This window comes from Coloeus monedula (assembly GCF_965178545.1).
Source record: "Coloeus monedula genome assembly, chromosome: 23".
Taxonomy (NCBI): domain Eukaryota; kingdom Metazoa; phylum Chordata; class Aves; order Passeriformes; family Corvidae; genus Coloeus; species Coloeus monedula.
Genome location: NC_138803.1, coordinates 4,391,180 through 4,405,871, shown reverse-complemented (window position 1 = coordinate 4,405,871; position 14,692 = coordinate 4,391,180). Strand labels below are relative to the sequence as shown.

Sequence of the window (14,692 nt, the reverse complement as noted above, 5' to 3'; positions counted from 1 at the left end):
CCCCGTGCCCGTCAGTGGGTGAAGAAGCGCTGCAGCACCAGGTGCCCCAGCACCACCACGGCTGCTATCAGCATGTACTTCATGTAAACATTGTCCAGGTCGAGCGCGGCCACCTGCCAGAGAGGGGACACGGTGGGGTCAGTCCAACTCCCAAACCCTGAGCCCCAAAACCTGACCCCACTGACCCCCCTGACCTCTAAGCTCTGACACCCCTGACCCCCTAACCCAAACCCCGACCCCCAAATCATAACCACCCTGGCCCCCCAAACCTGTACTCCCTGGCACCCTGACCCTCAACCCCTGACACCTTGACCCCCAAACTCTCACCCTCCTGATTGCCAAACCCTGAACCCCTGAACCCCAAACCCTGACACCTTGACCCCCAAACTCTCACCCTCCTGACCACCTAACCCCCAAATCCTGACCCCCTGAGCCCCAAATCCTGACACCCCCTGGCCCCTCTGATCCCCAAACCCTGACCTCCAAACCCTGATTCCCCCAGCTTCCCTGGCCCCCAAACCCTGACCCCCTAACCCCCAAACCCTGACCCCCTGACTCCTCTGATCCCCAATCCCTGACTCCCGCAGTTCCCCCGGCCCCCTTGATCCCCAAAACCTGCCCCCCTGACCCCCAAAACCTGACACCTTGACTCCCAAACTCTCACCCTCCTGACTGCCAAACCCTGAACCCCTGAACCCCAAACCCTGACACCTTGACCCCCAAATCCTGAGCCCCTGACCCCCAAATCCTGAACCCCTGAACCCCAAACCCTGAACCCCTGAACCCCAAACCCTGACACCTTGACCCCCAAACTCTCACCCTCCTGACCCCCAAACTCTCAACCCCTGACCCCCAAACCCTGCCACCTTGACTCTCAAACTCTCACCCTCCTGCCCGCCAAACCCTGAACCCCTGACCCCCAAAACCTCAACCCCTGAACCCCAAACCCTGGCACCTTTACCCCCAAACTCTCACCCTCCTGACCCCAATCCCTGACTCCCCCAGCCCCCCCGACCCCCAAACCCTGACACCTTTACCCCCAAACTCTCACCCTCCTGACCCCCAATCCCTCAACCCTGACCCCCAAACCCTGACACCTTTACCCCAAACTCTCACCCTCCTGACCCCAATCCCTGACTCCCCCAGCCCCCCTGACCCCCAAACCCTGGCACCTTTACCCCAAACTCTCACCCTCCTGACCCCAATCCCTGACTCCCCCAGCCCCCCCGACCCCCAAACCCTGACTCCTCTGACCCCCAATCTCTGACTCCCCCAGCCCCCCTGCCCCAAACCTGCCCCTGCTCACCCATCCTCCCTGCTGGGCGATCCAGCAGGCGATGCGGTTCTGCAGCATGAAGTCCCTGAAGTAGCGGCTGATGCGGCGCAGGAAGCCGCTGACGCCGCGCTGCCACACGTGCATGGCCATGCGGTACCCGAAGGCCAGCAGGGCGATCACCCGGCCCCAGTTGATGCCACTCTCGAACAGGCTGCAACAAAAGCCGAGGTGATCCCTGAATCCCTGCCCGGAGCTCCCAGCTCGGAGCTGCCCAGGCTGGGGGAGCTCGATCAGTGCGGGCAGGACAAGAGGAAACGGCCCCTGGTTGCACCAGGGAATGTTTAAGTGGGATATTAGGGAAAATCTTTCCATTGGAAGGGTTCTCCAGCCCTGGCACAGCTGCCCAGGCTGAGGGAACTCAAACAGATTGGATATTACACTGGATATTATGGAAATTTTTTTCCCTGGAAGGGTTGGCCAGCCCAGGGGATCTTGAGCAGTGGGGTCAGGACTGAGGAAACTGCCCCAGGTTGTACCAGGGAATGTTTAGGTTGGATATTATGGAAAGTTTTTTCACTGGAAGAGTTGGCCAGCCCAGGGGATCTTGAGCAGTGGGGTCAGGACTGAGGAATGTTTAGGTTGGATATTACGGAAAGTTTTTTCACTGGAAGGGTTGCCCAGCCCTGGCACAGCTGCGCAGGCTGGGGGATCTCAAGCAGTGCAGTCAAAACTGAGCAAACAAACCCAAATTGTACCAGGAAACATTTAGTTTGGATGTTTGGGAAAATCTTGTCACTGGAAGGGTTTTCCAGCCCAGGGGATCTTGAGCAGTGGGGTCAGGACTGAGGAAATGGCCCCAGGTTACACCAGGGAATGTTCAGGTTGGGTATTATGGAAAATGTTTTCTCTGGAAGGGTTCTCCAGCCCTGGCACAGCTGCCAGAACACCCTCCCTGGGCAGATTTAAAAGCCACATGGCTGTGGCCCTTGGGGATGTGGTTTAGTGGTGGCCTTGGCAGTGCTCTGGACTCTGAGAGGGCTTTCCCAACCCAAACCATTCCGTGATCCTGGGGTTGCAGGGCTGGGGATGCTGTGCTCATCCCAGCCACACAGACACGGGGATTTTGTGGCTGAAAGAGACTCCAAAATATGTCACTCGATGCTCCTGCAGCGTTTGGCACTGATGATTTAGACCAGGTTTGGAAGGTCCTTTTCCCGGTTTCCAGCAAGAGGGGGGAAAAGGGAATAAAAAAAATAATAAAAAGAGTGAACCGAGAGCCTGTGGTTCAGTCTGCTGCCCTGGGCTGGTGGGCCCTGCCTGTGCTGAGCCCTGGGAGGGAATCAGAGCCTGGGAGGGGACACGGAGGAGGCGGCACGAGGACAGGGGTGAATTCAGCTGTGTGTGACAGGGATTAATTCACCTGAGTATTACAGGGACAGGGGTTAATTGACCTGAGGGTGACAAGGGGAGAGATGGGGTTAATTTAATTTACCTGAGTGTGACAAGGGTTAATTGACCTGAGGGTGACAAGGAGTTGGACAGGAGTTAATTTAATTTGCTTGAGTGTGACAAGGGGAAGGATGGGGTTAATTTACCTGAGTGTGACAAGGGTTAATTTACCTGAGTGTGACAAAGACAGGGATTAATTTAATTGACCTGAGTGTAACAAGGGGAAGGATGGGGTTAATTTAATTGACCTGAGTGTGACAGGACAGGGACAGGGGTTAATTTAATTTACCTGAGTGTGACAAGGAGTCAGACAGGGGTTAATTTAATTGACCTGAGTGGGACAGGACAGGGACAGGGGTTAATTTACCTGCGTGCGTTGCCGCCTCAGCCAGCGCGGCTTCCCGGAGAGGGGAGCAGGAAAAGGACAGAAAGGAAGGAGTTAGACACAAACACTGCAGAAAAGAAGGAATTAGACACAAACACCGAGCAGGGGGCACGGGGGCAGGGCTGTCACAGCCAGAAGTGCTCAGAGGAGTGACAGGAACCCAGTGACCCGTCCTGCCTGTGCCACGGGGCTGCGTGACCTGGGTGAACGTTTCTCCTGCCGTGTCCTGCTGTCCCAGCTGACAGAACCCCCTGATGCCTCCTCCATCCAAGCCTGGACCTCGGGAAGTCCTGGCAGGAAGTTTTCCAGGTCTGTGCCCTCACTCGTTGCCTGTTGCTGTGCTTTGGGTGGCTGTCAGCTGCACAAGGCTCTGGGTGTCACCTGCACAAGTCTCTGGGTGCCAGCTGCAGGTTCTGCCAGCCCGAGGAGCAGCCCCCATCCCGAGGTATCCATGAGGACCAGGCTGGGTGGGGGCCCTGAGCCACCTGCTCTCGTGTGTGGCGTCCTGCCCATGGCAGGGAGTTGGAGTGAGAGGATCTTCAAGGTCCCTCCTAACCCAAACCGTTCCATGATTCCATGATTTCTGTGACCATCCCATCTCCAGAGCCTGTGGCTCGGGTGGCTCCTTGGGATGTCCCAGCCTGGAGCAGGGGACAGCAGGAGCAGCCACAGGGGCAGGGCTGGTTGTGCCCCTAAGGGGGAGCTGGGACAGTCACGGGCCGGGTGTCCCAGGCACAGCCCCTGACTGACCCCAGCCACTTGTGCAAGGACTGGGATGCCTGGGAGGGGAAGATGATCCGAGCAGTGCTCAGGAGGAGGAGGAGACAGGCAGAAAACACAGGGATTATCCCGGGAGCTTGGCCAGGGCCAGAGGGTGAAGCGTGAACGGACAGAGCGGGGTTTAACTGCCAGCACTGACCACACCTGACCTCCCTTCCCTTCTCCTGCAGGGAAAGCTCCCAGCCCATGCCAGGAGCTGCAGAGGCTTTACCTAGAGGCGATTTTGGTGAAGTGCTCGTAGGCGTTCTCGGGGGTGAGCTGCAGGGACTCCAGCATGGTGCGGAACTCGGTGTCGTAGCGCTTGCAGATGTCGTCCCCGATGATGGCCAAGCGCTGCCCCACCTGGCTGCCGGTGCTGCTGGGGTGAGCAGGGAGTCAGGGCAGGCTCTGGAGCGTGGCCTGGCTCGGGATGAGGGCTGAGGACAGGGATTTACCTCGCCAGGTCCTGCTGGATCTGCTCGATCTCCGGGTCCGGCGGCACCTCCGCCCCTCGCTCCTCGCGCTCCTGCTGGTAGCGGTAGAAGGCGTAGCTCTGGAACACCTCCTCGGCCTCCTCCGCCACGTGGCCTTCTGGAGAAGCAGGAGGGACACAGCTCAAGGGACAAACTCATCTCCCTCCATTCTCAGTTTCTTTTCCGAGATAAAAACTTGTCGGGGATGGGAGTGGTGAGGTGGGGCCAGAGCTCAGCTCCCTTCACAGAGCACCCAGACACAGCCCAGGTACAGGAGGTACCCGGGGAGGGGCAGGAGTGGGGGATCCTGTGGGAGTGTGGCTTTGGGGATCACCCTGTCCTTGGGGGACAGCAGCTCCAGCAGCAGCTCCACAGCAGCCAAACCCTGTCCCACCATCCCACATATCCAGCCTGGCCATGCAGCTCTCCAGCACCTGGGATCTGCATTTCCAACCTGAGCTGTTCCTGCCCCGGGCTGTGCTGCCCCACAAACCCCAAGCCCCCAAAACACACCAAATTCTCCTCACAGGGTTTTCCAGCTGGTCCCATCTCCCTGTCCTGGCTGGGCACAGGGGTGGCACAGACCTGCCGTGCTCATTTTACGCCAGCAGAGCTGGACGGGAAGGACAGCCCCTGTCACTGTTTGCAGGGGTTGTGCTTTGTTTTCAGGCACGGGTTCATTTGGTGGCAAACAAACCCTTCAACTTCTGGGAACCAGTGACACTCCATGAGAGGCAGAAAACGAAACCAACTGAGTCAGAGTTTCAGGGAGAGGAGGGCAAACACTCGGCCAGACAAAGGAGGAAATCGCTGAACCAAATAACCCCTGGGTTTGACTATGCCAGGAGCTATTTTTAGTAACACCAGGACAGGAGGACACATCCCCCTTCCCACAGGTGCCACTCCCAGCACCCACTGGGACCATCTCGGGATCTCTCCCACTCCAGGGATCTGGATCAGCGTTTGCCTGGTGGATTCCCAGTGCCAGCAGTGCCAAGGGGAGGTTTGGAGCTGCTCGGGGATCTCTGGAGGGAGAAACTCCTCCATGGCTGCTCCGTGGCTGCTCCGTGGCTGCTCCATGGCTGCTCCGTGGCTGCTCCATGGCTGATCCGTGGCTGCTCCGTGGCTGCTCTGTGGCTGCTCCATGGCTGCTCTGTGGCTGCTCTGTGGCTGTTCCGTGGCTGCTCTGTGGCTGATCTGTGGCTGATCCACAGGGGCTCCACATCTGCTCCATGTCTGCTCCATGTCTGCTCCATGGCTGCTCCATGGCTGCTCCGTGGCTGCTCCATGGCTGCTCCGTGGCTGCTCCATGGCTGCTCCCTCCATCCCCAGCTCACAGAGCATTGGGATCCACACCCTCTTGCCCGGATCCCCAGCACTGCCCGACCCAGAGAGTCCCAAACACCCAACACCTGCATTTCTGTGTGAGACCCTTAACTTCTCACTGTTCCCATCTCCCAGGAGCAGCTGTGCTGTGGGAAAAACCGGCAGCTCTGGCCAAAAATCTCCATCAGCCCCAAACACCCAAATAACCACTCCAGACAGTGACAGGGACTGGTGAAACCTGGCCCCATCCCTTGGAGCCCAGGAGACAGGGATCAGCTCCCTGCACAGAGGGAGATTGCAGCCTGGAGACAGAAGACAGCCCTGGGAAGCAAGAGCAGCCTCTGGAGATTTCTGCCCCCAGGGAAGCCCAGCTCCACCTCACTGCAGCTGCAATTCCAGTGTGGGATGAGCAGCTGCTGCTGCTGGGTTTGGGTTTGATCCCAGCAAGCTGGGCAGCCCCTATTATCCATTAATAGCAATTCCATGAAGGATCCAAGGGTGATCAGGGGGACTGCACTGTGCTGGCATAATCCTGCTGGAGAGCGGAGCTGCCAGGCAGGGAGAGGGACAACTGCCATCCCCGAGCAATCTGCACAGCACAAAACCTTCCCCTCCCTCTGCTCTTTAGGACCAGCACCTTCCCACCCTGAGGAGGAGCAGCATCCCCCAAGTGCCTCCCCGCAGAGCTGAGGGGCAGCCTGGGCTGTGAGACAGGAACTCAGCCCTCAAAAAGGGAGATTTTTCTGCTCCAGGATCTGGACTGGGCTCAGAGAAAGCTGCTGGAATTCTGGTGTTGGTGAGCAGAGTTGTTCCTCCTCTCCATCACACACTGCCAGGAGGAGGAAACTCCTGCCTTCATTCACAAAACACCTAAAACATCCTAAAAACACCAGGAGAGGAAGGTGCCTTCCAGCCTTGGCACAAACAGCAGCACCCTGGCCATGCCCAAGCCAAGGAGGACAAGAGCCCACAACGATGCCCAAGCAAATCCCTGCACAGGAGAGAAATCTCTGCTGCATCCACAGGCAAACAAGCAGAGCCCCCAACGAAATCCAGGCTCAATCCCTGCGACAAAGCCTTTTTCCATCCCTCAATCCCACAGCACGTGCCGTGGAAGCTGCGTATCCCTGCTCCCACTGGAGCCCATGAGGCTTCTGCCACCTCCAAACTCCAGAGGTGGAATCCCTCCCGACTCCCCCTGAGTTTTGGGAAGCAGAGGGATGCTGGGACTGCCAGTAAGTGTCTGTAGGAAAACAGGAACTGGGGCTGTGACCCAGCATGCTCAGAGCTCAGGCTCTGATCTCTCCCTGGTTTTCACATCAGTATCTCTCCGGCCTCAACGGGAAATCAGTGAACAGCTGCTCCTGTTTGTGGATTTCTGCCCCTCTTGGACTTTGGCACGGCAAGGATGGGGTATTTTCCTTCCAGTGTAACCACAGGGTCTGGCACAAATGGGACTGAGAGAGGGAGAGGAGCCCAGGCAAGACCAGAGCAGAAATCCCATTGTCAGGGCAGTGCCAGAGCCCTGAGCTGGGTCTGAGCTCCACCGCCCCAATCCCAAGCAGCTCCCGGCCCCGGGTGTTGACAGAGCTGACTCAGCTGATTTACCCCTCACCTGCACAGCAGCAGCAGAGTCACCTCGTCCCACACTCCCTCCTGTTGGGATGAGCCGGGAGCTGAGGGTTTTCCCGGGTTCCTGTTGGCCCCTTTCCCGGTTTTGCCCATTAACTGGGGCAGGGGCTGGGCTGGGCTCGCACGGGGACAGAGTGACCCCGCTCCTGGCGAGCTGCAGCTCGTCACCACCGCCCTGCCAGGGCACTCGAGACCTGGTGTCACCCCAGAGCCACCCAGACTGCCTGAGACCGAGGGTGTTTTCCTCTGTGATTTAAGCCCCAAACTCCTCCCGCAGTCTCGTGCTGAGGGAAGGGAATACACGACACCAAGCAGCTCCCAGCACTTCCTCTCCGTGCCTTCCAACCCCACCTTGCTGCCCACCCTGATCATTCAATACCAAGCACACAACCCTTGACTTTTTTGGATGGAAAAGAATCTTAAAGCTCACCCTATTCCACCCAGTTCCACCTTCCACTAGACCAGGATGCTCCATGCCCCTGGCATGTCCCAAAAGCACTGAGCACCTCCCAGTTCAATTCAGTTCAGTTCGGAGGTGATCTGAAGCAGGAAATCCCCTCTTGCCAAAGGAACACAGCAGGGGAATGAATAAAACCCCAAAAGTTTGAAGCTTCTCCCTCCCCTGAGCACCCCAGAACCTTTTACCTGGGCTGAGCCTGCGCCTGTGGCTCCCCTGGCGTCCCAGCGGCCGCTGAGGGTCCTCCTCATTCCCTGAGGCCATCTCCCGCTGAGGGTCCTCCTCATTCCCTGAGGCCATCTCCCGCTGAGGGTCCCCCTCATTCCCTGAGGCCATCGCCGAGAGGTTTGGGAATGTCAGCTTCACCTGCAAGGATGGTGGAGAAGTGGGTCACCGGAGCCCTGTGGTCCCTCACAGCCCGAAGAATCCCCTTTGGCAGAGCTCGGAAAAGCTGCTTTTATCACGGCCAGCCCTGGCTCCTCCCTCCTGGCCTACGCATTCCTGACTGTACCCATATGAGAATTCTGCCTGGTCTACTCTTACGTCACTGACTTTCCCTTCTTCGAGGCTTTTATGGCTGATGTCACTTGGCAAAAAAAGAGACCTCACACCTCCCCATCCCACTGGATTTTCTTCCCATTTTTGCTGGAAATGGGCTCCATCCTGCTCGGAGAGAGCTGTGGGCTGCACCAGCCCTTCCTCAGCCCAGACCACAGAGCCTCATAAAGGGCTGGAACAAAAAGTCCAGCACAAAAACCTCCCTCTGCGACCTGTGCCTGCCGTGCTGCCGTGACATCTACAAGAGATGAGCCCTGATTTCCTCCAGGACTCCAATTTCCTCCAATTCCTCTTGTTCTTTACGTTTCGCCTCTCAGAAAATAAGAAAAGCGAATGAGAACCAAACACAAAGCTCAGCTTTCCCCTGAAGTTCAGAGGTATCCTAAACCTGCCCTTCAGGGCTCAGCACCGCTCCTTCGCCCTCAGGGGTTTGGGAGCGAGGCCAGGGAAAGAGGCCAGGATGTTCCTGTCAGGATTAACGGCATCAGGGCAGCTCCTCGCTGCTGTCCGACATTCCAGAGCACATTCCAAAACTTCCACAGGCCTGAGCTGGGCGCTTTCCTGATGTGCACCAAGCCTGAACTCATGAATGAGACCCAATTCCTGACAGCCCAAAATTTAAATTGCACCCTGGACAAAAATAAAGGGAGTGCCACTTCCTTTATAAAAAAAAATCAAATATCAAAAATATAAAATATTATCTATAAAAGTATATTTTAAAATATAATATACGATAATATATAATATAATAATATATAAGAATACATAATATAATGTATTATGTATTCAAATATATAATATACAGAACATAATACATGAAAATGTATTATTGTAATATTCTATAATAACATATTATATAAAAATATATAACATATAACATATAACATATAACATATAACATATCATATTAAATATTTAATATTTAATATTTAATAGATATTATATAATATATAATGTATAATGTATAATGTATAATTTATAAAATAGAAAATATAAAATATAATATATAATATTAAAAATATATTATATAATATAAATTATATAATATATGATATATAATATATTATATTATATATATAATATATATCATGTATTATGTATTATATATTCTATATTACATAATGTCTAACATTTTATAGTAATAAAAATATTAATTTTATCTGATATAAAATACATAATAAAAATAGAGTAAGAATATAATAAATTATATTTATAAAAAATAATTATTTTTTTTTTCCTTTAGTAATAAAGGAAAAATAACCGCCCACAGCTACGGGAGAAGTGCACAACGTGGTTCAGGCTCCTGACATCACGCTGGAGATTGCTCAGAAGGAAAAATAAAGGTAGGACAGGAAGCGCAGCCCGTTTTGGGATGGGGGCTGGAAGTGCAAAGCGGCTCCGCCGGGTGTAGAAAACCACGAGCTCCTGGTGGAGCTGCACTGGGGAGCCTGAGCCTGGTGACCAGGAGGGAGGTGCTGGTTTTTCCCACACTCCGAGGATGGGAGGACAGGATTTCCCCCTTCCTCCCCGAGCTCAAACATCCCCATCCAAGGAAGAGCTGAGAACGCAATGAGGATCATCAGCGGGGACCAGGGGGAAATGCCTGGGGAGAGCTGCTGGCCACTCGCCCAGATCAGCTCCAGAGCTGCCTCTCCTGGCCCTTAGAATCACAGAACTGCCTGCCCTGGGGTGGTGTCCATGCCCTGGGGTGGTGTCCATCCCCTCCTCCACTGAGGAGCCTCCTGTGCTTCCTCCTCTGCCATCCCAGGCCATGGCTGAGCCCACCTGCACTGGGAGGGCTCAGTGCTGTTCCCAGGCTGGGAGCAGCTCCTTGGAGCTGTGGGAACTGGGAAGAGTGGGAATTTCCTCTGTACCCCACAGTGCCACAGCCCAGGTGGCACAGGATGCTGGGGAGGGTGTGGGTGCACCCAGCAAAGAGCTCAGGAGCCTCTGGAGCTTTCCCAGCTGGGTCTGTGAGGCAGCAGGGCTGTGTCCCACAGCCACCCAGGGCTCCCCACGTGTGACACGGACTTTTCCCACATTGAATGAGTGAGGGCTGTCAGCAGCGAGGACTTCCTGGGGCGAGGGCAGCCTGTGGGGCACAAGAACCCAGCAGAGGCAGATGACTCATTTTCAACTCGCATTTCGCTTTCAAGCCCTGCAGGAACTTCTGTTTTCGATCTCCTTCTGGGCCCTGGCAGCGCTGTCCTCCCTCGTGACACAGAGCACTGCAGCCCTGTCACTGCTGTCCCCAACCACTGCGGGTCCTGAGCGCCCACGTGAATGTTCAGAAGAGTTCCCTGCCCGTCTCTGCTGGGGTCAAAGCACCTCAGACCATCCTCCCCAGGTTCCAGAGCTGCTGCCCACACTGCTCCTGCTTTCCAGCTTCCCCACTCCCCCTTTGTTACAGGAACAGGAGAACAGGGAAGCGTTGAAGGAGGAGGTGACACCCAAATACCCAGAGACAGCCCCGGGCTGCAGGAAATGAAATCTCCCCAGGATTTCAGTCAGGGCTCAAGGGAGGGATTCAGGGAAGCTGCAGGGTCTGACCCATCCTCCAAGGGTCTTGTGGGAGGCTGCAAAGGGTTAAAAGCAGCAGCCAGAACTTTGGATGGGATTTGGCTGCAGCTCCAAGGTGGCACAGGGCTCTCTCTTATCTTTATTAAGGAGCACCTGCCATGCCAAGAGTGAGCCTTCCCCCAACCGTCCCCAATAAAACAAAGACCTTTGCCTCAACTGTTCCTTATATCCCCCTCGTCTCCTCTTCTTAAAGCTCTCGGACACATTTCCTGGGTGTCTCTAAGGCACACTCATCACTTCTCCCAGCTTTTCTCCAAAGGAAAGTTCCCGAGCCCTGGGTCCAGGGAAGATGGTGGGAGAAGGAGGCAGATCCGTGAGGATCCACAGGAGCAGCTGCAATCCCTATATCCCAGCCCAGCCGTGGGGCTCTGAAGTCACTCCCTGACGTGTTGTGAATGGCAGGAAATCTGTGGAGCATCCCCCGGGACGAGCTTTTCGCAGCTCTGGTGCGTGGCAGTGATTCCACGGGGCCGTGCGATCCCTCCCGGGACAGAGATCCCGCAGGATTCCTGTGCCTGATCCATCCCTGCCCAGCCCGCGCGGAGCCAGGGCTGCTCCTCCCCCTGCCCCGGCGCAGCAAACTGGGGAGTTTGCCCAGTCTGGGGTTTGCCCAGTTCGGGGTTTGCCCATCCAGCACGTTTGCCCAAGGTGGGCAAACGACCCCCAGCATCCATCCAGCCAAGGTCGCCCCCACACCCGTGCCCGTGGCCGGGGGTCCCCGGCCGGGACAGCGTAGCCACACGTGCCATGCCCGTGTCCAGGTCACAGCCCGGGCGCGGCGGGACGGGTGTCACCCCCTCCTCAGCGTGGTGGGGCGGATGTCACCTGTCCCTCAGCAGGGACAGCTCTGCCCAGAGATGTCCCCTCCCCTGAACCCCTCGGGCCCTGCGCGACTGATGCCGGGGGCGACCGTCACCCCCGCGGGGGTAAAACACCCAACTGCAGAAAACACCGGTAAACGAGGGGAAAATCCCTTTTTGGGGCAGGGAAATTCCGTCTTTGGGGCAGCGACCCGCCCTGAGCGCGACCTCCAGCCCTGGCCCGGGGGTTTCCCGCAGCCCCAAGCGGGGCCGCTGAGGAAGCACCGCGCACTTTGTCCGGGATGCGACCCCCGGCCCTGTCACTCTTCCCGCACCCCCGAGCCCCCCGCACCCCGCGGCTCCCGGTGCATCCCTGCCTATCCCTGCTCCGGCCGCGCCCGGGCAACAGGGATAACCCATCCCGGAGGAGTCTGGGGAGGGGGAAACGGGGGTCGCCTGCCACTCACCGCGTCCCGGCGGGGAGCAGCGGGTCGGGATATCCCGGGAGCTACCGCATCCCTGCCGGGACCCGCTCCATCCCTCCGGCCGTTCCCTTCCTACCTCCTGCCCGGAGCGCGGCGCGGGAAAAGGAAGAGTGGGGCCGCGGAGGAGGAGGGAAAAGAAGAAGAGGAAAAAAAAATCAAGTAGAAACCCAACCCCAGTGACCATAGATAGACACGAGCGCGGGGCCGCGCAGGACTCAGCTCCCTCTAGAGGCACCAACCCCGGCGCGGGGCAGCGCCGAGCAGCGCGGGCTTTTTGGGGGGTTCTGGGGGCTCTCCGGGGGGCTCTGGAGGCTCCTCGGGGGGCTCGGGAGGAGCTGAAGCATCGCCCGGTCTCGGGGCGCTGCGCGGCTCTGGGGGTGCCGGGTGCGGGGTTGTCACCGCACACACCTCGTGCCACCCCCGCGCCCTCCTTGCCGGGCTCTTCCGGAGATCTTAGGCTCCTCCCTGGCTTCTCCAGAGTTTTTCGGAGCTTTTGCTTGCGGCTGCACCTTAAATTCGTCCTCTGCCTGTTCCCCGGCCGGGAGCCCCGTTAAAGTCACGGTTTGAGAGTTTCTGGTCCCTGGGACGGAATTTGTGTTGATCCACCGGCAAAAAAAAAAAAAAGTCACTGGTGGCAGAGGGAGCTCCCACCGAGCGCCTTCGGGAATTCAAAATCCACCGAGATTTGGGGAAATCCAGCAGCTCGAGGAGAGAGCGAGAGAGATTCAGCCCTGGAGGGTTCAGCAATCTGCCCCAGCCGCTTTTCCTCTCCTCTCTCTTGGGACGCTGCCAGGGGCGCTGCTGGGGCTGGAAAATGCCAGATAAGCAGAGGTTTGGGGCTGGGCAGACGCCTGGCTGCTGCTGATCACATCACCAGTCTGCCCAGTGGCAGGAGCACTCTGAGGGCCCCAGAGCCGGGGATTTTGGAATTCTTGGCTTACTTGGCTGAGCTTTTCCAGGGAGAACAGGCCCCTGGCTGCAGAGGGTGCAGCTCCGGCTCCCTCGGAGGTGGGGGCTTCTGGGGACATGGCCTTGGCACGCCCTGCTGAGGGTGGGGCTGCACTGACAGGGGGAAAGCAGCTGGCAGGGGGCGAAGAAAAGGATTCCCACAGCGGCTGAGGGGACTGGGGCTGGGATAGAGGTGCCCCAGCCAGAGCTGGCCTTCAGGGAAGGACGATCATCATGGGGCAAGGAATCAGCTAATGGGGGCTGTGCCCACCAGGCTGGCAGCGAGGGGTCTGCCTCCCTCCCAGGTGTGCCCACAGAGAAGGTCTCGAATGGGGGTAGAGGTCCCACCACCAATTTTAATTCCTGGGGGGAGTTTGGGGGGTGAATGTGGCTGTTCGGGCCTGATGTCCCCGACTCTGGGGGACCCCGCTGGCCCGTGCTGGTGGTGGCTGCCCCTGTGCACAGCCAGGGCGAGCTGTGGCTAGGTTTAAGCTGACCTGACTCCTGCAGGACGAGTCCTGTGCCTCTGCCCACCCCCTCACGCCAGTCTGGGCTGCTCGTGGCTGTTCCTCCCCAAGATTTCAGATTGAGCATCCCCAGGATCGCCTGGGAGAACTTCTGCAATCACAAATCCCATCTCAACCCTTCCTTCCTGCAAACCGCTTCCCTTCCACCTCGGATGTGTTGCACAACACCTCTGTGCTCCGGCTGCGGAAAACCAGCTGGGAAAGCGGCACTGAGGAGCCAATTCCCAAGCAATTCCTCGGTGTGAACCACCTCTGCCACAGGCAGCTCTTTCTGTGGTGCATCAATGCAGAAATTTCCAGCTGGAAACCAGAATTCCTCTAATAACGACTCTGACAGGGCTCCTGCTGCTGCAAAAGGTGTGGAAAATGAATCGTGTGGGATTGCAGGACGATTGTGAGTCCAGAGCTTGTGGGGACTGAGCTGTGGGTGGGCAGCGGGGACTCCCCGTGTCTGCCAAAGGCTGCTGGAGAGGGTTAGAGATCCCAGGGGTAATGGGAAACTGGTTGGAAAGGACCAGCTCTGCATGGGAATGGCCAGTATGGACATCGAGGAATGACGGTGGGAAGGAAGGGTCCAGGAGATCGTTGGAGGAGCGCTGTAAATGCTGCGAGCAGCTCCGCCGAGCAGCCAGCCCGTGCTGCTGCAGAGCCTTTGGGATGTGGAATCAACAATTCCCAGCTGGCTCTGCCGCCCCGGCTCTGTGATCACCGGTGTGAAATGTTCCCAGCTTTCACCAGCTCCTCCTTTCAGCAGCTCCTTTGGCTGGTTGGAATTAAAAAAAAAAAAAAAAAAAAAGGAAATCTATTTGCTGGTGGAAATGTGCAGCAGCTGCGGGGATGGAGCCGCCGGATTCAGGATTCTCGTGGCATTTTAGAGCGCACTTGGTGGTGTCTAAATCCGTGCTGGAGATGGGAAAAGGGATGGGAAAGAGGATGGGAAAAGGGAGCTGTGCTCAGCTGCGCATCCCCAGCCCTGGTGTGGTGCCAGCCCGAGGTGAGAACACCCTTCCCGTGGGCAGGGGCTGCGCGCTGCTCCC

General features: G+C 57.0%; 1 protein-coding gene across 2 annotated transcripts; it reads right to left on the bottom strand.

Annotated features, from left to right (window-relative positions):
* BAK1 (BCL2 antagonist/killer 1) lies at positions 1 to 12,267 on the bottom strand (the record flags this gene model as incomplete). 2 transcript variants are annotated; one of them, XM_082296074.1, is made up of 6 exons in its annotated part: positions 1 to 113; positions 1,307 to 1,487; positions 4,102 to 4,245; positions 4,325 to 4,460; positions 7,946 to 8,123; positions 12,163 to 12,267. In XM_082296074.1, 5 exons carry the CDS (start codon positions 8,091 to 8,093, stop codon positions 12 to 14), a joined length of 711 nt encoding a protein of 236 aa, XP_082152200.1. In that variant the 3' UTR covers positions 1 to 11. The 2 variants fall into 2 exon arrangements, with proteins under 2 accessions (XP_082152200.1, XP_082152201.1); XM_082296075.1 differs by lacking the exon at positions 12,163 to 12,267 and having other exon boundaries at positions 4,325 to 4,457; positions 7,946 to 8,021.
* Positions 12,268 to 14,692: the final 2,425 nt, after the last annotated feature.